Source organism: Micromys minutus, assembly GCF_963924665.1.
Source record: "Micromys minutus genome assembly, chromosome: 14".
Lineage (NCBI taxonomy): Eukaryota > Metazoa > Chordata > Mammalia > Rodentia > Muridae > Micromys > Micromys minutus.
Window position 1 is genome coordinate 7133307 of NC_137983.1, and position 27346 is coordinate 7160652.

The 27346-nt window shown below is 43.4% G+C and overlaps 1 protein-coding gene across 1 annotated transcript in view; it reads left to right on the forward strand.

The window, feature by feature from the left end:
- Positions 1-27346, forward strand: part of KLHL2 (kelch like family member 2) — a 105876-nt gene that overhangs the window by 52827 nt on the left and 25703 nt on the right. The window contains exon 5 of the mRNA XM_080928320.1: positions 14392-14554. Within this exon, the coding sequence (XP_080784446.1) occupies positions 14392-14554 (163 nt within the window). The remainder of the gene's footprint in view (positions 1-14391; positions 14555-27346) is intronic.

The following is a 27346-nucleotide window of genomic DNA, read 5'->3' on the forward strand; positions in this document are numbered from 1 at the left end:
GGAAACATGCTTTTTCTGGTCATTCCAGGTATGTTGTGTTTTATTCTATGTAAGTTAGGGGTATAGAGCACATAAAACTCTTATTTAAATGTGGTCTGTTCTCATCATTTGGTTGGAGGAACGTGAAGCCGTACATAGCATAACAACATCTTATAGAACTAGGTGGGTTAAACCTATGCTATGTGCTCGGTATGCTAGGTGCTCATCTGGGGCACAGCTGCGTTTCGGAAGCTTTGGTAATTAACTTTCTTGTGGCTTTGTGTCATTAAGGCACATGATCTTTCAAGATGTCCATATAGCTGAATCATTGTAAGACTGATATTTTCAGTAGCTTCATGTGGTACATAAAAGACATTTATCTCAGTGGACAAAAGTGGCTTTACACTGATTAAGACATTGCAAAATGGTAACGATCTCATAGTCATTTGAGCAATAATGAAAATATAGAGGTTAAAAGCCCCAGCAGACAGACCTTTTCATGGTCTTTGATGTTTGCTTCATGCTGTCTAGGTATGGAGCCTGTGTATAGCAACAGTTGCACCAATGTGCGTGCCCTTGTGTTACCGACGGTTTGACTCTTCAAACCGGCTTGGCTAGGAGGGCCTGAGATTCAATTATTTGTGGAATTGACACATTAACTTTGATATCAAACAAAGTTTTGTGAAGCCTAGCTTTATTGTTGTACACATTTTAAAAACGAGTCTGACCTTTTGAACCTTGATATCTTAGGCCCGTTGGAACGTTAAGAAAAACCTGAATACATCATTAACATGTATTCATGATATTAGTGGTCTGTCTTGTGTGTGTGTGTGTGTGTGTGTGTGTGTGTGTGTGTGTGTGTGTGTGCGAGCTCGAGTGCGGTATGTGTATGTGATGTTTGTGTGTGTGATGTATGTGTGTGAGTGTGTGATGTGTGGATGTGTGAGTGTGATGTGTATATGTGTGTGAGTGTGCACATGCCTGTGGTGTGATTAGAGGTCACAAGTTGACATTGAGGTCTTCCTATGTAGTTTTCCATCTTATTTTATAGAACAGGTTTCTCACTGAGCCTGGTGTTTGCCAATTGGCCAGACTGTGTGGCTAACCCCTAAGATCTTTCTGACCCACTTTCCAGTGCTTATAGGTCTATAACCAGCTTCTTATTGTAGGTGCTGTGGATCTAAATTCAGTTCTTCATGTTTCCACAGCAAGCATTTTACCCAGTGACTCATCTTTCTGACCCCAATTAGTGTTTTAAATGGCTTTGTGAATCCTAGGGTGGGAATTTTATTACATAACTACATTTGACATTTTTGTTTTTGATTTATTTTAAATTTTGGATGCTACCAGACAGGGTCACTATTTTCCATTAAAAATAAATCAGGTAGTATGGCTTTATGAATGCCACACATGACCTTCTGGCTGATCTCCAGTGTGTTTTGGTTTTGATGGTGATGAAAAGCCTATTGTATGCAGCTTCTCCACTCAGCTACCTCCGAAGATCTTAGTGTGGATTTTAAGGGCTTGTTGTCTTTTCCATAGTGAGGTATGGTTTATAGCTTAACTGTATAGTTTGCAGAGTTTTAGTAAGTGCAGATACTTATGAACCATGGCGACATCAAGATATTGAACATGCAGAACCTTGGACATCTTTCCCAGACCGCAGACGAGATTTCTGGGAGGATAGTTTTAGCTGTTTTAAACTGTGAAAGCAGAAGCATCCAGGACATGGGGTGGGGAGGTTGCCTTCCATCCCACACTGCATTTAGGTGTTTTCTCGGCAGTCTTTTCCCTCTTTCCTGGGAAATGAACCGTATATGTATTGACTCTGATACGGTGTGTTGATAAGCACACCCGTGTTAACAGTTTGGAGTGTTACAGAAAGACCTGAAGAGCTTTGATGGGGCACACCGAGTTTAACAAATGCGCTGGAATTAATCATTTGTCCGGGTCAGCCAAGCTTTCAGTAAAATGGGTTGATTTAATTTCCTATAAAGTAAAATCTTATTTGATCTTTTTCCCCCTTGGGTGCTTTGCTATGTATCTTTCTTTCTGTTTTTTTTCTAGCAATAATTTAATCTTACTGTCTTTTTTTTTTTTTTTATGTTCCACATTAGCTTTGAGACACAGAGTTAGGAGATGGTTGTATGAATATTTAATGCTAAGAGGTTTCAGAAGACAGATGTAATTTTTTATGAAAAACAGGATGTATCTGTCAAGTATTGATCTCTCCTCCTTTGTAAAAAAAAGTGTGTGTGTGTGGGGGGGTGTGGTTGTGTGTGTGTGTGTGGTGTGTGGTTGTGTGTGTGTGTGTGGTGTGTGTGGTTGTGTGTGTGTGGTGTGTGTGGTTGTGTGTGTAGTGTGTGTGTGTGTGTGTGTGGTTGTGTGTGTGTGTGTGTGTGTGTGTGTGTGTGTGTGTGTGTGTAGTGTGTAGTGTGTGCGTGAGAGAGATAGACAGACAGACAGTGGAAGCATGAACACTCTAGAGCATGTCTGTGGAGGCCAACAGAACACCTCATATGTCATCCTTAGGAACACCATCTGTGTCCTTTGAGTGAGACAAGTTGTCTCATCAGTTAAAATAGACAGGCCAAGAGAGCTGGCTGTTGAGTCCTGGGAGTCCTCCTGTCTCAGCCTTCCCATCAGCTTCACAGCACTGGGATAAGGAGAACATGAACTGAGCCTGGAATTTTGTTTGTTTGTTTGTTTGTTTTTTTTTTTTTTTTTTTTTTTTTTTTTTTTTTTTTTTTTTTGAGACAGGATCTCTCTATGCAATCCTGGCTGTCCTGGAATTCACACTGTAGACCAGGCTGGCCTTATCACAGCGACCCACCTGCCTCTGCCTCCTGAGTGCAGGCCTTAAAAACATACACCACCATTCCTGGCTCTGGCATTTTTTTTGTGGGTTCTGGAAGATGACCTCAGTCCTCATATTTGTAAGCCAAGAACTTTACCAATTGATTTATCTCACCAGTCCCTAAAATAGTTCTTCAAGGGTTAAGATTATATTGTTTATGTATATCTACGTACATGTTTGATTTAGTATTGTTTCTAAGGATATAAAACAGCAAAAAAGATTAGACCTCTCTAAAACTTTAAAGATTTCCATTAGAAAAAAATTGTGTGTGATTTGGAAAGGGGATGAAGCCAGGCATGGTGGTGCAGGTTTGTACCTGCACTGAGAGGGCATGGGCAAGCAGGTCCCTGAGCATGAGGCCAGCCTGGCTTTGTACACGTTGAGTTCCAGGCTGTCCAGGGCTGTGTGCGGAACTCATGTGTTTCAGAAAAAGAATGGGGGGGGGGGGATGCAGGTGTAGGAGAAAGGTCAAGGAGAAGGGGAACAGAGGAAAGATCAGGAAGAGGAAAAGAGGGCAAATGTAATAAAGCAATCAGTGTCCCCAAGGAAGTCTCTGAATTACCTCCCCAGTGTAGGGAATGATTGCCACACAGTGAGGCCATGGCGGTAAATTATTCTCACAATTATATTTGGCATTTAACTTGGCAGTTGTTATCCACAGTTGTGAAGGTGCCCGTGCTCCGCCTCTGAGAGGCAAGAGCATCCTTAGTCCTTCATCTGTAACCTAAACATGCCTTTTAAGATTTTAATGTTTTAAATGTTTGAGGTCTCCTGAGGGTGCAGACTGCTTTCCGTTTTCCATTTCAGACACTAAGTTGGTTCTTCAGCTTGCCAAACTCATTTACCTGCTCTCATTTTGGTTTTTTTTTTTTTTTTTTGTGACAGGCTGGTTTGAACTCGCCGTGTAGTTTAAGATAGCCTTTAGCTTCCCATTCTCTTGCTCCCTCGCCCAGTTTTATGTAGTGCTAGAGATCAAACTCAGGGCTTTTGAAGGCCAGGCAAGCACTGTGTGCACAGCAACATTTTAAGCCCTAAATTATGTTCTTGGAAGGTGGATAGGAACTTAGTGATAGCCTATGTTTTTAGTTATTTGAGAGATTCTAAAGGCATGGAAAGGAGGAATTGTGAATGATCTAATGTGGACATAGATAGCAAATCTGATTGTGGGGACACAGAGCTGTGTTCTCGGTGTGCTCAAAGCAGAGGCCCGGTGTGGGCCAGATAGCATGACCCTGTCTCAAAAACAAAAGCAATATGAACAAATAAACCAAAGCAAGGCACGTGTAACTTGGAGCTTTTTTGATGTTGGTTTTCAGGTAGGATCTTGGATTGTTGCTCAGGCTGACTTCAAACTTGTGATCCTCCTGCTTCAGCTCCTGAATGCTAGGATTACCAGGATCTGCGTTTTCTCATTTAGTGACAGCGTATGGAGACAGAAGTACAACACTTTCCAGAAGGGACCACAGGATAGAAGGCTTGTTCTAAAGCAAGGGGCTGCCTGGGTTCCGAGTCTCAGCCAGTGGGTGGTTTTTACAGCATCCTGGACAGAGGGATGTTTTACAAATGAGAACAGTGTGGCACAGGAGGACTCAGGCTTTCCAGGCTCCGTAGCTACGGTGGAATGATTATAGATTCATGGCCAGAGTGCTCTGGACAGACTGTGGCCTGGTGTCCATTCTATGTTCTTCTCAGTCTTCATGCTCCTGGCGATTTTAGGAACACAGTGACAGTCTGGTGTTAATGTCTACAACTCCTCAACTCCAACCTCAGTCATCCAGGCTGTGGAGTTTGGAGTTCGAAGACCTCTTGGAAGACTGTGCCTACCATACCGGGGTGAAGTGAGCCGTGAATGTCCCACTAAATAAATGGAAGACAGTAAACTAATGCAATCCTTGTTAGCATCTGAGCTCCAGGGTGGCTGGTGGGTTTGTCTCTTGTTCATTTCTGCATCCCTAGAACCGATATCACAGATTCGTGTAGAGGTGGTTGTCCATTACAGATTTGTTAAATGAATAATAAAGAAGTCATTATTAAGTGAGAATGCCCACAAGTTTTTGAGGGTGAATAGAAATTAAGCTACTAAGTCTTCCTTGACATACAAAACAGAAGAAACCCGAATGGAGGCATCCTCAGTCCCAGGCTATGACCCTGGACAGAACTCCCGCCCAGCAGAACCCTCCAGAGTATGAGAAGGTGGGACAGGAGAGAGGAGGTGGGACAGGAGAGAGACCCCGGTTAGTGTCACTGTGGGAAGGGCAGCTGAGCTCTAACTGGGTCTGGGGAATATCTTGTCGGAAATCTAAGGCTACATTAGCAGTGGCATTAAGTCAGCTGGCTTCTTTATTGGTTCAGAACTCTGTCCTGATACAGACAAGATTGGACATAGATGCAGGGTGTGTGGGCAGGAGCCAGGCTGTCATTACAAGACCCAGTAGATCCCTGTCTTTCCTCATGTATAGCAGGACCGATTGTGTGTGAATAACCAGCTTTCCCCCTTCGTTGTAAAACTTGCTGGTCATCGGGCTTTTCTAGTGTGTGAGCACGTCTGTTTACTTTATAATATTATTATACGTTATAGCAAATATTGCATTTATTTTAATTTTGTGGTGCTGGAAATAGAGCTCATCATCTGGCATATGCCAGGCAAAGGCTATACACTATTCAACTATATCCACAGCCCAGAGAAATGGTCATTATTTTAAAAACCGTATTAATCTTGATGCCTGGTATGCTAGCACATTCCTGTAATGCTGTAGTCTGGGAGGTTAAGCCAGGTCAGATATGAGTTCAAGGCTTTCCTGGGCTACATAGCAACTCAGTCAGTCTTCATTTTCATTGATCATAAAACATTTTATCATGTTGCTTTTTAATATTTGAGTCAAGAATTGCTACATGCTTTCCTTGTGCCTCTGAAAAATCAACACTACAGTAAAATGTGTTGTTACAACTTGCTTTTCTTTGTTTCTTTCCTTTCTTTTCTATTTTCTTAGAATATATTTTTAAACATATTCCTGTAGAGTCAAAGCTTCCAAGTGTGTGTGTGTGTGTGTGTGTGTGTGTGTAAATAACTATGGCTTATTTACTTTCTAAGAGAGACTAGGGCCTTCCTTCATGCACATGCATTCACGTTATATATGTGTGTACTGTAATTATACTAATAGTTAATAAGTTCCTTTCTCATTGTTTTAATTTATATGCACTTGATAACTAATAGAGCACTGAGTACTCTTCTCATTTCTTATATATAGATTCTTCTGTAAATTACCCCTGGTCACATCTACTTTTCTTTTGAGAAAGGGCATTACCCTGTTGCCTTTGTTAGTACATAGGATAGCCCAGAACTAGAAATATAGCCCAGGCTAAACAAAAGCTTTGTACTAATCCTCTCTTCCTTCTGTCTCCTGGGTGCTGAGATTACAGGTTGGCATCTGATTGCATCTTTTAAGAATATTTTAAATGTTTTATTGACATTTTAATTAAAAATACTTTTTAATACAATACATTTCCATCACAGTTTCCCTTCTTCCAGATCCTCCCCACCTCCTCCCCCACCCAAGTTTATACCTTTTTTTTCTCTCATTGGAAAACCAGCATCTAAAAAAATAAGTAAATAAATTAAAACAAACAGAACAATAGGACAAAACAAACAGGAAAAAGCACAAGAAACACAGAGAGACAAACACATTCTCTCACACAGATGGCTCATAAAAACACAATACTGGAAACCACAGTGTAAGTAAAAGACCTGTAAGATTAAAAACAAGACAAAACAATCCCAAAGCTCAGAAAGCATTACAGGACAAAAAAGTCTCTACAAAAGTACCACTGGGTTTGTTTTGTGTTGGCCATGTCCTGCTGGGTGTGAGGCCTGCCCCTAACTGGTTTTTATATCCACTGGGATTCTCTTGGAGAAAACTGGTTTTTTTTTTGTTTGTTTTTGTTTTTGTTTTTTGTTTTTGTTTTTGTTTTTTTTTCTTTGTCAACAGTTGTTAATTAGGAATAGCTTCTGGGCTAGAGGGGCTGGGGGGTGTTACTAACATATTAATTATGGGTAATTATGGGTTTCATTTTAAGAATATTTGATCGGAAAGGGAAATTTAAATGCAGGAAGCAGTCTCATCTTGTGAATGAAGAGAGTGGATCCTCGTGTTTCTTCCTCATGGGACTGAATCCCCGGTTCCAGAAAATAGAAAAGCCCTTTAGAGACAGCGTTCGAGACCGTGGGCCGGGCTCCGGGTTAAATGGTGGATATGTTTTCAGCAGCAACGCAGGCAAGTCAGGTGTTGTCCGCACTATGTGGTTGCAAAAGCTCTGGGTTGCAAAAGATAGAATTAGCAGCTGTAAAAAGGATGGTGAGGGGGCGTCCAGACGGCCTGAAGACTGTGTGGCCCCTCAGTTTTTCTTTCCAGCTCCTGATCATACCCTAGGGAAGTCCATCAGTCCCTTATCCGTCATCCCGTTAGAGTCTGTCTCTTGAAACATGAAATGTCTTTGGCAACACTCTCGAGATGTTTGTAATGTTAGCTATGATGTGAAGGAATGGAGGAGTTGTGGGCCCTCCTACTGCTAAATATTCCAAGCCATGGAGCTTGGCTAAGGGTGTGTTGGGCAGAGGAAGGGTGGGAGACAAGGTGTGCTTAGGGGTGACAAGTTCTGGGTGGGTGCTTAGAGCTTCCTGGTTGCCAGGCTTCAGTTCTAAGAGGAAGAAGTGTGACTAAGATGCTAGCAGGGTGCCAGAGACAAACACTTCCTGTTTGTAAACCGCTTGGTGGGTGTAGTCCTGCATCCCAGAGAGAGGAAGCGCAGGCTTCCTCTTCCTTTCGGTGGGGGTACCCGCAGAGGTCTCAGCCCTCAGGTGGCAGTGCTGCTGAGTGGTGCTGTGGTGAAAGGCTGTCCCAAACAAACAGCTGGATAAATAAATAAGATGGAAAATGATTAAGGCTATGCATATGCGCATAGATGTGCATACATGGATGGAGACACACACACACACACACACACACACACACAAAACTCATTGAGAAATAAAAATCAGTGCTTTCCAGCAGCATTCTGAAATCTGCACCCAGTGTCTGTAAGTGAGCATCGAGTTGAGAAAACAGCCCTGTAGAGGATTACTTACATAGAGTCTGGGAACTGGGTGCACATGTTGGGTGTCTTACTCAAAGTCTTTCACTGAACCTTGAGCTCACCAGCTCCACCAAACTAGCCAACAAACTCCAGGAGCCTCACTCTCTGCCTCCCCGGTGCTGAGATGAGAGGTGCTTGCCACTGCTTTTGCCTTTGGTTTGCTTGATTGTTTTTTTAAACTGTGGGCTCCAGGGGGTTAACCTCAAGTCCTCATTCGTACACAGCAGATCTTTGTCCACTGAGTTAGTTTTCCAGATCCCCACGATGAGAATCTTACGACAGCTTCATGTACAGAGACAAGATCATCTCTCTGTCCGTGCCCTTAGGCAGCTATTTCCTTTTTTCCTTCCAGGTCATTGTTTCTGAGATAAATGGGAAAGTGTTGGCACATTAATAAAAACCTACACTTTGGTAGTGCATTTGTGAGTTTACAGTGGCCGAGCTGAGCTGTCAATTTTACATTCATGTTTTCTTAGGTATTAGACTATCTATAGTCTATATCTAAGACTATACTGTATCTCTCTATATTAGTATATAGATAGTGTATAAATATACTGTGCATATAGTATATACATACTATATGAAAGGTACCCAGAACCCTTTGTAGTCTCTTCTTAGTAAACAGACCGCCAATGGCTGAAGTAAAAGATATACTATATAAATTATTTTCCCCATGGTGGAGTGGATACCCAAGCTGAAAATACACTACAGATTCTAATAGCCAGAAGACACGTGCTTGTCTGAGCAAAGCATTGCACGTGTAATTTGGCTTGTCAAATGTGAGCTGTGCTGAAAGCATCTTACTTTAAAGTGTGCAGCTGGTGAACATGGCAGAGGGATGCTAATTGTTCTGCTTGGGCTTCCTTGTGTAGCATTCTACTTGTCTTTACTAATCAGTAGTCCCCTGCCCCCCACCTTCTTTATTCATCACGGAATACTTCTGAAGTATAGCCGGCTATAAGCCTTTAATTTGTCTTGATGTGTTTGAAATTAGCATATCTAAGTGAAAAAATGTTTATTTCTAAAATGACAGCGTTTTAAGTTAGGTTTATTTAATTAGCTGCCATGATATCTTCCCCTTCATCTTTCCCCAAATATGTAATATGCTGCTGACCGCAAGAGCACCAGAGAGATAAACGAGAGATGTCTGGGGGGTTATTGTGCCAGGGTGATTCCACTTTTCTGTGAGATGCGTATGCTGGGGCTGGCGATCTGGCACAGTAGAGCATTTCCTAGTGTGGATGAGTTTTTCCATTTGAGCCCAGTTCCTCTCCTTCCCCCAACAAACAACAACTTAAAAAAAACCCATTGTTCCATTGTCTTTAATCTAGAACAGTGGTTCTCAACCTGTGGGCCACGGCCTCTTTGAGAGTCAAATATCAGCTATTGTGTTTGTCAGATACTTAAATTGCTATCCACAGCCATAGTTATGAAGTGACAACAAAGTCATCTTATGGTCAGGAAGGGGGTCAGCACCGCATGAAGAACTGTATTAAAGAGTCACAGCGTTAAGAAGATGGAGAACCACTCACTCATCTAGCAAGTGAGAAACAAATTTTAGAAACATAAATCTGTTTGTCGGATCTTTTTGTAAGTTTTGTGCATTTTCTTTGAGGTAGTGTCTTATTATGTAGCTCTGGCTGGTATAGGAATCAGAGATCTGCCTGCTTCTGTCTCCTGAGTGTTGGGATTGAAAGTATCCATGTCACGCTTGGCCATGACTAGATATTTTTATCTAAAAATTCTTTCTTAGGTGTTCAGTGCCGCACACTTCAGATCCTCCTTCTGAGGACAGAGAGAAGGCAGGCTTGGGGCTGGTAGGTGGAGTGAGATCCTGCCGCAAAAGATAAAGAAACCTCCTGTTTTACTTCTGGGTTTCCTGTCTCGAAACTAATAGTATGGTTTAGCCAGCACAGAGGAAGTAATGAGCCTATGTTATGACAGCCCATGTACCCTTTTATTGACATGTAAAGTCACAGTGAATACTGAAAAAATGAGACAGTAAATCTGATCTCAGAAACAAGCCTTTTCCAAAGCACAGCCCTTTGCATCACCGTGTTCAGGATTATGAATCCTAAAAACCTTTTAATCCCTTCCTCTACATTGGCTTAATCTTTGCTTAAATGGACTTCTATAATTTAAATAAATGGAAGGTAGCCTTTAGATGCACTGCTGTTAGTTTATATTTTAACATAATACCTATTGATTCTTTGAGAATTTCATACAGTGTGATTTGACCATGTTCCCTACTTTGCGCCTAACCACTCCCAGATCAGTGTCCACTTGCTAGGCCCTTCCAGCTTTGTATCCAGTTTCTCAATTCAGTAACCCATTGAGCCACATTGGTGCACAACATTGTTTTAATGTTTAATAATTGTGTGTGCATGTGTGTGTGTGTGTTTGTGTGTGTGTGTGTGTGTGTGTGTGTGTGTGTGCCTGTGTCCACAGAGGCCAGGAGAATGTTGGATCCCTGGAACCATTGCGAGCTACCCACTGTGGGTGCTGGACACTGCATTCCAGCCCTCTAGAAGAGCAAGCATTTTTTAACCCCTGAGCCGTCTCTTCGACCCCTGGTTCACACTGTGAACCATGAACACAGAATGTCTACCTGCTATCTGAAATAGTTACCCCATTTTGGTTAATACTACTCTAGGCTTGTCTTGTCTCCATGTCATATGCATGGCCTTAGGTGAGTTACACAGCTTCTCCAAGGCTCTGTATTAACTTCTGTATAATGGGGATAATGAGGTGTTACTGGCCACAGGCTCTCTGCCTGTCCTGATACTATATTCAATGGAAGCTACTCTGAGAATGATTTTATTGAGTGGTTGTTTAGCACTGTGACGAAAAGGATGGTGTGGGATACTTAGAAATTATGCAAACACTTCCATTCTGTACCCAGACATGAGAGTGCTGGAGTAGTAAACCAAAAAGCTGGCCAACTGCATTCTGTCCCCAGCTTGTCATGGTGTGGCCATATGACTTAGACATTTTCTCTAAGCCCTCTTGACTTTGGGTTCTTTGTAAGGCAGAATGGAAACTTGATGGAGCCTAAGGTGCACAGCCCCAGGCTCTCTGCTACCTGAGTGGCTCTGGTAATGGGTGTTTAGCCAGATGTTTAATTGATTCAAAGGCAGGTTGTTGATGTGACCTTTGCTACTTAACTGTTGATATCTTGAGTGACAGGGGGTCACCAGATGTCATGTTGACAAGCTGGGATAGTAATTTTTTGTTTGTTTTGAGGCTGTATGTAATTAATTACATAATTATGAATTCTTTCAGTTTGGTCATAGTAAAGTTGCATCACAAAACTAAGTAAGGATTTACTATCGATATAAAAATAATAATAAATATTTTATACGGTTGACACACATGTTCAACATGTTTTTCAAGCCTATAAAAACAATGAAGTCATTGTACCATCCATAAAAAACAATATCCAGGCAGTCTGTCCTCAAAAGAACCTTTCTAGCTCTGCTTTCAAACACTTGTGTAGACTCACACAACTGTAAGTTTCATGATCTTCAATCTTTGAATGGGCTAGCTCTGCGCTTCTTAGTGAACTATATTAAAACCAGTAACGCAGATGAATAAAAATGAAGGGCTAAAGAGAGGGCTTGGCAGTTGCAAAAGGCTTGTGTGTTCATGAGCACGGGAGGACAGATTCCAGTACCCACGCAACAAGCCGACATTGGGCGTCTCCCTATATCCTTGCCCGAAGGAGGGTGGTAAAGGGAGGACCGAGAGACTCGATTAGCTTCTAGACTAACCCAAGAAAGTGAGAGCCTCAGATTTAGGAAGAGACCCTGACCCAGAGTCACAGGCTGAGGAAGATAAAGGAAAATACGTGCACCCTCGTGTGGCCACTGTGAACATGCATAAGTGTGCACACACACAGACACACACACACACACATACATGCATACATACATACATACATACACACACAGACACACACATACATACACATACATACATACATACATACATACACACACAGACACACACACATACATACATACATACACACACATACATACATACATACACACCCACACATACATACATACATACACACACATGCATACATACATACATACATACACACACATACATACACATACATACATACATACATACACACACACACAGACACACACACATACATACATACACACACACACACACACATTTTTAAAGCCTGCTCTAACTGCTTTCTTGGGTAATAACATATATGTGTGGGTGGATATAATGCCTGCTAAAATAGATGCACTGCTTGCTGAGATTTTCATTTGAGAATGCATTGTAGACACTCCATTTGTACAGTTTTTTGTGCAAGGTGTTCCACTGAAGGATGGTAATGGCTGTGTAAGTGGTCTCTGTATGATTCAGGCCCCACCTCCAACCCACGTTTACCCACAGTGACAGTGAGGTGGTCCTCTTCTACAGAGGAGCCTGAGAACGTGTTGGGGAGTCAGAGGATATGAGCCTTGGCAGTTTGGGTTGAAATAAACAAACTGTTCTTCAGTCAGTTCCCCGAGTCTGAATCCGCACTAGCATGTAAGCAAGCTGATTGCTTTCTTCTCGGCCCCCACGCCCCCACGCCCCCACCCCGCTCTGCAGTGTCACCAGTACTGTGGAACCTACTGAAAAGCACCGTGTCATTGCTGGGGAAAAGCCGAGTAGATGGGTGATCGTTACGGTTTATTTGTATAAATTCCAAAGAATGAATATTACACTGAAGACCACTTTGCAAACTATGTATGTTTGCTGAATTAAATAGCTGTGCTGTTAAGTGTCTTGGAAGGTATTTTACGTTGCTTCGGAGCACAGTTATACTAAGCATAGAATATCCTTTCAGTGTGAACGTGATCCACCAATTAAAGCCTTCTACGGAGAGTCATTCCCTTAATGTAGCGAACTACACTCTGCACACGCTGAAGGTTTGGCTGTAACCACCTCGTCTATGTGTTATTCCCATGGTGGATTCCTTCCGTTCTCTTCAGATCTTCTTTCTGGGTTTTCAGAGAAAATGGTAGTTATAGACTGGGGCTCGATCATGGTAAGACATCTTAGTGTTTCATTTTGATAGTTGCTACTGCTGGTGAATAGCATCAGCGAACAGGTGTGAACACACACACAGCCCCACATTCCAGAGTGAAGTCCTCTATGCTTCATGTAGGAAAGTAAGGGGAGCTTGTGGTCACCCCCAAAGAAACATGTTCTCTTTCTCCACCTTCGTCTTACTACCCAGACATGGAAAATCATGAGTGTTTTTGTTTTGGGCTGCAGTGTAATGCATGTTAAAGTAATACTGTTTTTTTTTTTTCCTACACATTCTACATTGAGCTGCATCCCAGCCTTCCAAACGCCCCTGAAGGGACTTAGAAGGTTGTTTTTCATGCTCCTGTAGTCTCTTCTAAAATCGACTGTTTATTCTAATAGTTGACTTGGGGGACAGGGGAGCTGGCCTTCTTTAAAAACAGCAGGAATTTCATGACTTCTTAGATAATTTTTTTTCCCTTATTTTGACTTTCAAATGTGGTATTTAAAATGACAACATCCTAATTCTTTTGCAGAGAAAAATGTTTGCACTCTTGACCTGTTGGATAGTTAACTTGTGATTGGAATTAAATTGCTTGGAGTCACTTAAACACAAATACACATTTAAACATTGCTAGGCAGTTACCTTTTATATATTACTTCTTAGCATACATATTAATTTCTAGAGAAACTGTCTGTGGGAGCTGGAGATGTATATTGAATTTGAAGTTGTCTGATGGATGTCCACCCCATCCTCTGTTTCCCGGGCAAAGCTGGGAGTTACGTTAGTCAGGCAGGAGAACTTTGAGTCTTTTATAAAATATAGTCTTGTGTTATGTATCTCGGGGTCTATCCATTTGCCAATCCTGGAAGTCAGCAACTCCTTACACCAAGGGAACAAAGCTTCTTGTTGAACCATAGCGCCCCCTAGCATCCTAATAATTTGTGTTCTAAAAATTACAGAGAACTTGGGAGATGGGCCAGCATGTAAAGACGATTGCCTGGCAGGCAGTGCTGCCGTAACTCAGTCCTTGGAATCCATGTCAAGATGGGCGAGAGAAGTGACAAATGCCAAGTTTGTCCTTTTACACACATACACACACACACACACACACACACACACACACACACACACACACGATCTTCACACATTGCACACATACACACACTACCAAGTAAAAGCTTAAAAATTCAAGTGGCTGTTTTCTGTTTATACAGTGAGCCATTGAGAGAATCCTGTGTGGTGTCCGTCCATCCATTCGTTTGTGTGGACTATGGGAGAGATGCTAGCTCTCGTCTGTGGCTGGACCCACCGCGTGCAGACATGGCTAGGGGAGGGTGGCTGCCCGCCGATGCCTAAGTGTTTCACTTGTGTGTTGCAGGTCCTCCTCCCAGCAGCCGGCCTGCTGCAGTTACAGGATGTGAAGAAGACATGCTGTGAATTTTTAGAATCCCAGCTTCACCCTGTCAACTGCTTAGGAATCCGGGCTTTTGCTGATATGCATGCATGCACAGACCTCCTGAATAAGGCCAACACGTATGCAGGCAAGTGTAACAGATCTTGACGGGATTTGAGACTGTTGGGAATCAAGCCCCCTGAGATCTCTGTGGCTCTGTCGTGGACTGTGGAAAGTCACGTCAGGCTTCTGGGTCTGCAAAGTTGAAACGTAGTCTTACAGTTCTGAATTTAGAAGCAGCTGTAGGGCTGGGGGTGTAGGTGGCAGAATGCTTGCTGGCTAGTAGGCACGGAGCCCTGGGTTCGATTCTCTAGCATCACATGAACTGGGACTGGGGATGGACATCTGTAACCCCAGCACTTGGGAGGTCACGAGTTTGAGGCCATCTTGTACCTAGAGTTGGAGGCCAGCTTGACATACGTAGTCCTAGTCTCAAAATATAAAACAAAATACAAGTTATTGGGGCTGAATGACAAGAGCTTTTTTATGTAAATATTGAATCCGTAAGCATTCTTTCAAATGCATAGTCTTATGAGAGAATGCGTGCATGCATGATTAAATTATTTTGCCTTTGTGATGTCTTATACCTTTTCCACTGTATCCATGGAAACAATGTTATGGCCTAAAACTCTTCAAAGTAGTGAAATCTTAATGTGCGGGGGCCGATTATGGCCTCTGTGTTTGTAGACGCGGGTGCCATGCCTGCCTGTGGTATCAGCAGAGATTCATGTGGCTGCTGTAAGGTCTGCTCGGACCAACCATCCGCTTCTAGAAAGGAGAGGTTGGCGTTAGGCCTTTGGTTGAAGCTAAGGGTCACAGAAGGAGCTTGTATTCTTGAGTTTATAAACATGTAAAAATGCATGTTAAAGTGCTCATCAGGGAGCATCACACTGGTTTAAACACGCGTGACAGAAACTGTAACTAACCCTGATAGGAGGTGTCCCCACAGCTGCCGCAGACTCGTCCCTTTCTGTTTGTCTGAGACTGGGTCTGCCCTCAAACTGTAGCCATTCTCCTGCTCCAGCTTCCAGGGTGCTGCCTTAGGAGTATTGGGCACCACTCCTAGGCGACAAGTGCCTTCCACTTAATGTGTGGTGTCTTGCCTGCACAAACATCTGTGTACCGCATGTGTGCAATGCCAGCGAAGGCCGGCAGAAGACCTCAGATGCTCTGGAACTGGAGTCACAATCGGTCGTGAGCTGCAGTGTGAGTGCCGGGATTCGAACCTGAACAGCAAGTGCTTCTCACCAGCCCCGACCCCTCTTTTCTCCCCTTAGTAGGAACTGAACCCAGGACCTTGTGCTAGGCATGTTGTCTCCCTAAACCACATCCTTTTATTTTCACGTTTACTGAGACAGAGTCTCTCTCACTACGGTGGCTAATGGTGCCTTGTGGTCACATAGCTCAAACCTGCGCTCTCCTGCTTAGGATGCTTCTGCTTTCGCTCCCTCGGCAGCTGAGGTTGCGTCACTGACACCCCACCCCTTTAATTTAATGTAGCCCAGACTGGCCTTGAGCTTCTGCCCTGAGTCTGAGGATTTCACAGGAGAGCCATACCCCAGTCTTTCCAGTGCCATACCCCGCTTCTCTCCAGTAGGTCTGATAGTCATAGGGCTTTCTTTGGGGGCCACCTGCTGGCCTAACTGCCCCCTGTGAAAGCAGAATTCCAGGAAGCTGATTTGGAGATGAGCTTTTAAAACCCATGCTTAAGTAATGTGGGGCTTTAAATTCACCGATGTGTTCCTTGTGTCAATAGAGTTGTTCCCCAGCCAAGTAGAAAATACTCCTTAGAAATGCATTAGCCAGATTCGGTGTGTGTGTTTTAAGTGATTTACATTAGGACTGCTGGGGTAGCTTCTTTTTTTTTTTTTAATGTGTATAAAGCGATCATTATTTAGCATGTCTCCCCTGAGTTGCTTCTTGTTGACACTGCACTTGATAAATGTTGACTCTTAATGTGGAGGAGGGGCCATAAGGGGAGGAAAGCAGGATGAATGCAGAAGATAAAGCATTCGGGAGACGGGACCTGTGAGCACTGGAGCAGCTGAGCCTGCTCTGACGGCGAAGACCAGCACGCCACTGAGCTGTGCTCTTAGGCGACTCGTGGATTCCATTACATTTTCACTTATTGAAAGGTATAGATTTCTTTTGGCATACTGCAGAACCCGGAAAAAGGTATTTTTTTCTCAGAGGTGAAAATCGATGTTCTCACCCTGTACAGTTCTTCATGAATTCTTCTGAGAAAAAAAAAAAAAAACACGACGTTTTCCGTAAAAGTACACAGAAACATGCATTCTTCATTTTTAGCATGCCATATTTTAATTCAGAGTCTCGTCTTAAAGATTATATTGCTTTTATGTTTGCTTCTGAATTTTACATTTGGTTGAGGTTTTTAGGTTTATAGGTAACATATGTGTGCTAAGGCACCCCCATACAATCAGTCAACCAACCAACCAACCAACCAACCAATCAATCAATAAATAAAATATTTTAAAAAGAAGTCACAGTAAAATCCACTAATTGATAAGGATTAGTGATAGTAATAAAATTAAACTTTCGAGTGAAGAATTAACCATGGCCTCCGCCTACTGAAACTAGGATCGTGCTGGCTGGGGCAGTCTTCTATGTGGTTAGGTGATCTGTGTAGTTTAAACATTTCCCAACTCAGTGCAACCTTTGTCTTTAAGCTGCTTTTGAAAGCAAGCTAGAGACGCAAAGAACCTGGAAATGCAGCTCCTCAGCCTAGATGAATTTTAATAATTTTAGTGAAAAGGATATTTTGGAAATTGGATTTTAATTATAAACTGAAATATGAACTTTTAAAAGCCTTCCTTGTGGTAGTAGAATTTCATGATTTCATGCAGAAACAAGGGGAGAAAAGTCTCGGAGTCCTCACTGTGTCTGTCCACCCCTCCCTCACCCAACTCGCCACTCTGAAGATGAGAAAGTACTTGGTTCCCATTGTAAGTGACCTGGGGGAAACTGAGAGTATCACAGGGCCACAGCCGCCATTGTGGGGTTGGTGAACGCCCAGCTTGGCAGTGCTGTCTGTGTGTGCTCCTCAGCCCGGGGCCAGTGCTCAGCCTTGCGCAGCCATGCCATCATTGCCCCGATGCTTCCACTGGGCCTGTCCAACCAACGGCTACTGTTTGAGATGTCTCGATGTTTGGTATGCGCTGTCCTTTGTCGTAATGTGGCATTACTTTACAACTGCCTGTCACAGGCAGAGGTCTGTGAGGCCACTCTCTCCAGCTCGTTGGGAAGTCATTCATCCTCTCGACCATTGCTCTGTCTTGTCACCAGCCTTGGTTCTGCATGCTGTCAGAAGGAGGAGGGTGAGCACCAACCCTGGGGCTGGGAGTGGGCTGTGGCCCTGAAGTTGGCATTCTCTCTGTAGCCCATCTTCCCCTGTGCCTCCTGTGCACCGGGATGATCTTTTCCCTTCCATACTTTGTCGCTGCGTGTACTGTTGGCACAGCTGAAGCCCCTCTTCTTGGGTCCTGCAGTGCCATCGTTCCTGCGCGAATTGGCTTGTTTCCTCAGACTGACATCTCAGCACACCGCAGGCCTGGCTGATATCCAGGGCTTTGGTGCTGACCATCTTTCTCCTCTATTCGCTCATATTGCTTCAGAAGTCTGCGGTCTCTGATCCCATGTCTCCTGTAAGACTCAGGAATGCCGCAGCTTACACTTGCTGACTTATTTCAGAATCAGCCTCCATTCTGGGTCTGCTACTGCCGAGCTGCTGTAGGTACTGCCTGAGCGCTAGGTTCCATGTGTTTCTCTCCTGCAGAGCCCTCAGAAGGTAACTTGAAGTATGCCTTTCTCTCTATAAAAGTGGTTCCCCTGTTGCCTTTCTGCTTTCTTTCTTCAAGACAGAGGTCTCTCTATGTAGCTGAGGATGGGCCTCAAGCCTGCACTTGTCCTCCTGCCTCAGGTCCTTGAGGGCTGGAATTTCAAGTATGTACCACCATACCTGACCAGAAGCAGTTCTACAAGATTTTAATTCTGCACAAAGTTTAACTTGATTAAATTTTTTTGTGTCCACCCTCCCATAATCAGGCGAGCAGACCCTGCTTGGTGTAAATGTCGGTCAGAATAGACTACGGTTCAAATGCCGCCCTCTCGAAAGCAGCACCTCGTTGAGTAGGTGATGGAAGTACCGGTGTCTGACTTAGCAGTGTCACGTGCGTCCTGACGCTGAGCATTTGAGGGTGGGGCAGTGTTCACGTACTGGTACACGAGCACTCAGCGTATACTCTGTAACCACGCCCACTCACTCTGCGTGAGGCCTCTTAAGAGAACCAATCATTTTCAGTGTCCCATTATGGCCTTGCCTGTGTCTTACTGAACTACACGCAAGCCCTGCTTTGCTGGCAGTTTTTCTAGTGGAGACGAGTTAGCTGCTTTCAACCCTCTGTGGTAATGAACTGCTAGTAGGAAGTGTGTGGGGATTTTTTTTTTCCTCCTAGAGATTGAGGATCAGACTTGGTGTTACCATGTGTAGGAACTGTGGCAGCTATGCAGTTATTTTATGAATTAGGAGCTTGAAGATAAAGTAGGTACTTATTTTCCCAGAATGCCCTGGCTAACAGACTGGGCTGTTTCTACATCCAGGTGCTACCAAATACTCACACACTTGCTGTGTGTTGCCTGCCTTTCTTCCGCTTATCAATAAGCCTTTGCTGGAGAGACACAGGAGGAAGTTTCGACTGCTTTAGTAAGGGCAAGCTCTTCCACACTCATACACTCAAGAAGATTGCATGTGGGTGCTATGTAATTTATAGTGCAGTATATATATCTAATATGTATTGTATACTAATGGCATAATCCATGTGGTTGGAATGTATTCTCTATGGCCGTTATGTTAATGACTCAGAGAGGAGGGGGAAAATAATGTCATCATTAAATGTCCATAGGCTTTATTCAGTGGCCAATGGTAAACTACTCCAGGCAGAGTAACCACTATTGTCACAGTAAAGCTGTATTGTGATTGGATAATGTCTGAGTGAAAGGATCCAAAGCGATGGGGTGATAGCGTATGTTGCTAACACAGCTAAGAACGAGGGGCCAAACAGACAACAACAAAAACTGAGACCTTTAAGAAAACATAGTACTTTAAGAAAGACTTTATTATTTTTTTAAATTATACGTAGGTGCATGTCTGCATGTGGGTGTGTGCTCATGAAGGCAGAGGCTTTGGATGTCTGGGATCTGGATTACGGACAGTTGGGAGCCACCTGAAATGGGTTCTGGGAACCAAACTTGGGTCCTGGAAGGGCAGCAAGTGTACTTAACCACTGAGCTTTCTCTTCAGCTCTAGAACAAGCAGTGTTTGAGTGAGTACACTCTTATTTGAGTAGAGGAGTGTGCACATTGCTGTTGTTCAGTGGCCGCCAGATTTTCCTCTTCCCTGGTGGGAAATGTGGAGAAAGCCTTCACTCTGTGACAGATCCTGAGCTTGTGTTAGTCACATTAATCCGGTCAGGCTTGACCTTTAGTTCAGTGAGGGTCGGTAATGTAATCAAGTCTACACGTGTGTGAAGTGCATGTCCCATTCTGTTCTGCCCACATCAGATCACAGCATTGTGTTAAATCAGCTCTTCGCTGCTGTGACAAACACCCGAGAGCTTTAAAGGCTTTATTTTGACAAGCCCAGAGTCCCCGGGCAGGTATGTGGTGGGGTAGGACGTGTTGGAAGAAAGGTGTGGAAAAGGAAAGCTGCTCTTTCTGTTTAGACAGAGAGATGTCTCAGTGTTGAGAACACTTCTTCCAGAGAACCCATATTTCATTTTCAGAATGCACATGGTGGTTTCCACCCATCTGTACCTTCCTCTTCTGCCTTTCCTGGGCACCATGCATACATGTACAGACATACATGTAGGTGAAACAGCCAACCCCTCCCATGACCTCCTTCCTTCAGCCAAACCCTGCTTCCTAAGGGCACTTTGCACTAATACAAATAATCTATTTATGACATTAGCACCCTCACGGTCTTTTAAGAACAAGTTTAGACAGAAACTGTAACAACTGAAAAAGCCAAGTTTTCAGTTCCAGGAAAGGTTGGTGATTGAGGCCTAAATTCATAGCTGTTGTAGCAATGAAACCCTTCGGCCTATTGTACAAGGAGATCACCAACACTGGGAGTCCTTAGACCAAGGAAAGAACTTCTGGGAAAACACAGTGCCCTTTGTGAACCTTTGAAGAGGTTCATAAGAGATGCATTAATCCTGTTCTGTTGCACATGACCGACAGAAGTAATGTTGGTGTTATAAGAGGCAGTAAAGTACCAAGAATTAATGGTTGGGGCTGGAGAAGTGGCTTGGCAGTTAAGAATGTTTGCTGTGCCCTTCCACAGGACCAGAGTTGGATTCCTAACAGCCATGTGACAGACCCGCCACTGCTTGTGTGTCTAGCTCCAGGGTATCCGACTGCCTCTTCTGGCCTTCACAGGCATCAGCACAATTTGAGCATATTTACACACATGCACATAAATAAAAATATGTTTGTTCGAGTGTGGTAGCAGACACTTTGAATCCCAACATTTCGGAAAAAAGAGGCAGGTGAATCTCTGTGAGTCTGAGGCCATCCTGGTTTACATTGAGAGTTCTTTAGGCCAGCCAGGGCTAGCTTTTATGTCACCGAAGAGGAGGGAAGCCTCATCGGAGAAAATGCCTCCTTAAGACCAGGCTGCAGGCAAGCCTGTGGGGTCTTTTCTTAATTAGTAACTGAGGAGGCCCAGCGCAGTAGAGTTGTACTATCTAGGCTGACATAAGAAAGCAGGCTGAGCAAGCCTGTTGGACAAGCCAGTAAGCAGTGCTCCTCCAAGGCATCTCCATCATGCTCCTGCCTCCAGGATTTTGTTTTGTTTTTTTCTCCCCTTGTTTGAGTTTCTGACTTGACTGCCTTAGATGCTGAACTAGAAAATGAAAGTGTAAACAAACTACACCCTTTCCTCTCCAAAGTTGCCTTTGGTCATGGTGCTTCATCACAGCCGCAGCAGTCCTAACGAGACACCATGTCAGGGGCGAGAGGTTAATTTGAAGGAACTTCCAGTAGTAAACATTTAGGGGTGACATGCCTGTCTTACCTTTTGCTTATGGCCTAATAGTGACTTATTATAAAAAACTTGGAGATTATTTATATGTGTTAATGCAGTGTGTTTCTGATGTCCTGTCTCTTCACACACACACACACACACACACACACACACACACGGGGGGGGGGGGATAAGAGAAAGAAAAGAACAGTCAACTAATTTAGACTTGGCATCAATGGAACCATTAAGACATGAAGAGAACATGGGCTGTTGAACAACTGTCTGTGCTTTGACTTCCATTTCTCTGCTGATGAGTTACGCTAATGACTTTTTGTAATCTTATTGGGTGTTTCTGTATGGTCTTTGGAGCTATGTCTATCAACCCTTGCTTTTTGGTTGTGTTATATGTTAAGGTGTTGTTCTAGATACAAACTCACTGCATACGTGCTTTGCACGTGCTGTTTCCTGATAATTGCAAGATTTTATTACTTTTATATCTTATACATTTTATCATATACCTATGTCTCCTTTCTGTATGTGACTAGCATATATGGCATGTGTAACACTGTGTAGCTAGCATGTTATATATACTGAGCTATGCCTTATGTTCTCTTATTTAGCTGTATTTCCTAAAGCTCTTTTTATTTTGTAAGCTTCCCTTTTAGCATGTAGAGACTATTCCATTGCATGGCTACACTATATTTTAAACAGTGCATACTGGCAAACTTTTAAATAATTAAAATCAGTGCTCCTCGTAAGTTCGAGTCTCCAGCTTTGAGCCCAGAACTTCTACAGACTCTGCACAGTGTGGCAGCGGGTAACTCGGAGTATGTCATTTCCCACGTGGCTATGTATGTTTGTGGGAGGAGATGCTGCTCCCTGTGGAGTTGTCCATGTGCCCTCTAACCTGCAGTGTGATACGCATACATGCACACACATGCACATTCGAACACACACACTCTCATACACTCACAACGTACAAGCTCACACACAGGCTCACAGTGGAGGTTTGTAAGACACGTTGGGCTCCATGGCTTTGTGGGTTGAGACTGGAGAGGTTTAGCCATATCGTTTTTATTTTATTAGTAGTAGTTGTGATATAAGAGCCCTTCATGTCATGAGCTAAGCATGAGAAGTAAATCATGTGAATGAAGAACACGTAAAATAACAGACAGGCATCGCCTTCTTGACTTTCTATTGTTTCTATCCAAATGTGTTGTTGTGTAATGGCACTGAGAAATTGCTGTTATGAGATACATTGGATTCATTACATAATATGCACCTGTGCATATGGATATATGTTAGGGAAGTAGCTTGCCCTATGGTGAGAGTTTCACACAAACTTTAAGTGTGGTTTCATTCTGTGAAAGCTAAGGAGGCCAAGCGATTCCCGTTAGAGATGTTTTGGATGTTGCATTTCTCCACTGCAGCGTACGCAGCTCCCTCTGCCCTTAAACGTTTGAGGTCCCTTGTTTTCCTTTAACAAGTATGAAGTCAAACTGTGTCCCTAGAAATGGTAAGATTGGCTTTATTTAAAATGCTTTGTTTGTTGATGTGTGTGTGTGTGTGTGTGTGTGTGTGTGTGTGTGTGGGTGCATGTGTTCTGTGGTATGCATGCGGAGCTCTGGAATCTTCCCCCTTCACTTTTATGCGGATTCTGGCAATTACATGCAGGCCTTCAGATTTGTGTAAAAACGCCTTTACCCACAGAGCCACCCACTGGCTGCTACATTTAAAATTGATTTATTTGGGATTATGGATAGTTAATTTTTTTCCTTACCCTAAGATGTGCCCCACCTGTCTACAGGCTGTATCCACTCAAAGATAACTATGACTGTGTCCCAGCTCAAAAATGGTAAACTCACTTAAAACGTGAGATTGTGGGTGTGCACGTATGATTCGTTAAAAATTTGAATCCTATGTGGTCAGTTTTTCCCAGGATTCTAGCTCATAATAATACTTTTAAAAGGTTTGTTTTGTTTTATCCTTCAGACAGGCTCTCACGATGTAGTCATGGCATCGAACTCACCATCCTCTGTGTGTCTTCTTAGTGTCGGGATTGAATGTGCTTGTCCCCACGCCCGGCACAAGTGGAACCCACTCAGCTTAGAGTTGGGTGATCACCTAGTGAGACTAGCAGATTCCTCCTGAACGAGCGCATGATTCAGACATGTTTTACACCAGCCACTAATTGGGGCTATTTTGTCATCTGTCGGGTGTTGTCTGCAGCCCCAGAACACAGAGGGATTTAGAGAAAGGAGGATCAGATCAGGGTCATCCTTGGCTGCATAGAGTCTGAGGTGACACTGTCTGGGACAAACACAGCGAAGAGATGTCCCACTGCCCAGCAGTCACTGATGTACTCCTTTCTCTGTTCTCAGCAGTGCTCTGCAGAAGGTCACGCCAATAACTTGTTCTTCACCAAGCAGTGTTTCTTTTTAATTTTCCATAGGAGGGTTATAAAAGAAAAAAGACAGGCCAGGCTTCGTGGCTAGTGCAGGCCCCAGCGCCCAGGAGGAATTCAAATTTGAATAATTTTAGAGCCCATGCATATCTGCAATTGGATACTTTAAACTTGAGTATTCCTTCTTCCCGTTTCCTCCAGACTAATTTGTTTTTCAGACAGGGTCTTTAGCAGCCCAGGCTGGCCTCAGACTTGCTGTGGAAGTACTGCTGTCCAGTGAGATGGCTTAGCAGGTACAGAGGCCCATCACGAAGCCTTCTGACCTGAGTCTCATTCCCTGTACCCACACTTGAAAGGGCAGAAGCAACTCATGCTAGCTCAGGTAACCTCTCAGCTGCACACATAACCTCACACACACTACATATACACATAACCATACATCCCACACACATACATTTCTTATATACACATAGCATACATACACTCACCATACACAAATAGATCATTGTTTTAAAGAAAGAAAAACTTTCAGAATGGTGTTTTTGGATATGGAAGGGATTGTGGTCTATTCTTTAACTCCAAGCCCCACCGGGTGATTGCTCCATACAACATTCCCTAAACATTAGATACCTCTCAATTCCCGTTTCATATTTTTCCAATACCGATTTGATACCTCTTTTGTAATTAACTTTTGGTCAACTTCAAATTTAACTGCGGATTTATTATTCCTGTTGTTTATCAATACATTCTTCTTTTTAACGGGATTGCCATTTTAGAAAACGTTTAGGTTTACGGAAAATACTAGAACAAAACACATTCACCACCTATTTCCTTAGTTCCTCTGTTCCGTTTGGTTTTCCCTGTTATAAACACCTTAGGATCGTCTTCCAGTTGACAGGCTGGTATGGACATTATTAAAAGCCTGTAGTTTGTCATGCTAGAGTGCACAGAGAAAAGCCTTTAGAGCCTCAGCCATACACAGAACTACAGGCAACCAAGCAGAGACGGGCACGGGAGTGGTGGCCTTCTCCAGGGAAGGACACATCAATTGTTCACTGCCACTGTGGTCGGTCCAGAAGACATTTATACAGGTAGCGTTATAGGACCGAATAGGTAATATTTAGGACTGTATACAAATATGTATGTATGTATGTAGTAACAGCTAGTGAGGACAGAGGCCATGAGTTTGAAGGCCAGTAGGAAGGGGTTTATGGGAGAGTCTCGAGGGAGGAAAGGGGAGGGGGAATCATAATCTAAAAGACGCCTGCAGTGTATGTGTTCATTCTTTGCGTTGTACGTTCTGTAGCTTCTGACAAATGTGTAGCACACACACCTCCTCACCATCACAGGATGGTTGTCCTATCCTGAAAGTCCTCATTCTCCCCCACTGTTCCTTCGTCGGACATGGGCATCACTGGCCTCTACTGTCTCTACTTCTGCCTTTTCTAGAGCATCTTCTTGTAATTGTCAGTTTAATAGACGTTCAGATTGTCTTCCTTTGCTTAGTAATACATACCTAAGAGTCCTTTAATTTTTTAGTTCGCTAGCTGAGTCTTTTGAACAAGCCAGGCCTGGTGACACATGCCTGTGATCGCAACTACTTGGGAATTGCGATTCCAAGACCAGCCTGGGCTAAAAAGTGGATCCAAGGCCATTCTGGGCAATTTAGTGAGAGGCTGTCTCAAAATAAAAAGTGGAAAGAGGGCTGGAGATATGGCTCAGTAGTGCCTGCCTGGTATGAGCTAGACCATTGGCTTAATACCCACCCCCACGCCCTAGTTCTGCTATACAACTTTACTGTGGTTAGTAAATAAGGCGTGCCTGCTTACCTCAGGGGGATTTGGTTTGGTTTTCTGTTTTGTTGTTTGTTTGCAGTTATAAATAAGTGTGTCCACACAAAATCAGTAAGGATGAAACTCCAGGTGAATTCACTTGGCATCTATTAAAAAACAAAAACAATCTGGGACATACAGTGTAGACCAGGATGGTCTGATATGAGTACTGAAGAAGGAAGGAGGTTAGATGGGTGATCACGCTCATGCACGCATGTGTATGAGCACACATGCATGTGTGTGGGGCCCTGGATATCCCCTTGTCTCCATTGTTCTAGCACTGACAGTCACAGCCCACACCACTTTCCATTTCCCCTGTGGCTTCTGGGCATTGAACTCATGTCTAAGCACTCTATCAACTGAGCGCTCTCCCCACCTCCCAGACTGGGGTTTCACTAGGAACGTGGGACGTTATCTAAGTTGTTTGGCAGGAGGCAGCATCTTGTAAGGCCTGTCCTGTTCAGACTGCCTGACTTCCAGTGGTTGGCTGCCATGGTTTGTAGGTGAGAGTTAGGGTCTTGCAGTTCAGTCTGCGCCTTGTTGTTTTGAGTTGTACCTTGAGTGTTTTTTTTCCCTGAGCCACCTTGTTTTATTCTGATTAAATATGATAGAAATTGTTCCTTTTTTGTGATATACTTTTTATAACTGCTATAATTTTTTTTAGTTTAAAATTTTTAATTAGTGTACAAAGTAGCCCGTTTGTCATTTCCATAGTCCTAGCCTTGTTGGACTCTTCCTAATACCGGAGCTTTTGCCCGTTTCTTTCCCAAAACCTGCTGTATCCTTCTACCTGTAGGACACCAATCCCTTCCAGTTACATATTGTACATGTTTAGTTACTCTCTGGCAGTTTCTTGCTGTTTACTCATATATAATATAGATATTGTGCATGTGTACATATATATATGTAAAAACTGGAAGCAAGGGTCTGCATATGAGAGAGGATCTTTTTATCCTGGGTTATAGAATGCAATAAATTCACTTTTCTTCATAGCTAAATACAAAGATGCAGGGTCCTAGGAACCCTCATTCACTGTTAGTGAGCATATATACTAGCAGTCACTGTGCAAATACATATAGAGGCTTCTCAAGAAGCTGAACATAGATCTAGCACATGGCCCACTGTACCCGCCCTGGGCATATCGTCCAAGGACTTTACATCTTACAAGGCACGGCTCACCTGTTCTCAATGCTTCTCTTTTCATAATAGCCGGGGATGGAATCAGCCTATGTACCCATCAGCAGATGAATAACAAATACAGAAATCGTGGTTCATATGCACAGTGGAAGTTTATTCGGCTGCTGTAAATCACTGCGCTGGGCTTTGCTAAGAATTCCTATTGGGGCACACTGCCATGGTACATATATGTGGAGGTCAGAAGACAATTTGGGGAGTCAGTGCTTTCTTTTATCCTTTGTATTTAAGGCAAGATTTCTTGTTTCTACTGGATGCCCACTCCAGCTAGCTGGCCCTGGAACCTTTGGGTGATTCTCCTGTCCCCACCTCCCATTTTTTTCTTGGGTGTTCTGTTGTCACAGATGTGGGTTCTGGAGACCAGTGTCTGACCTCAGACTTTAGTGGCCAAGGCTTTTACCCAATGTCCCA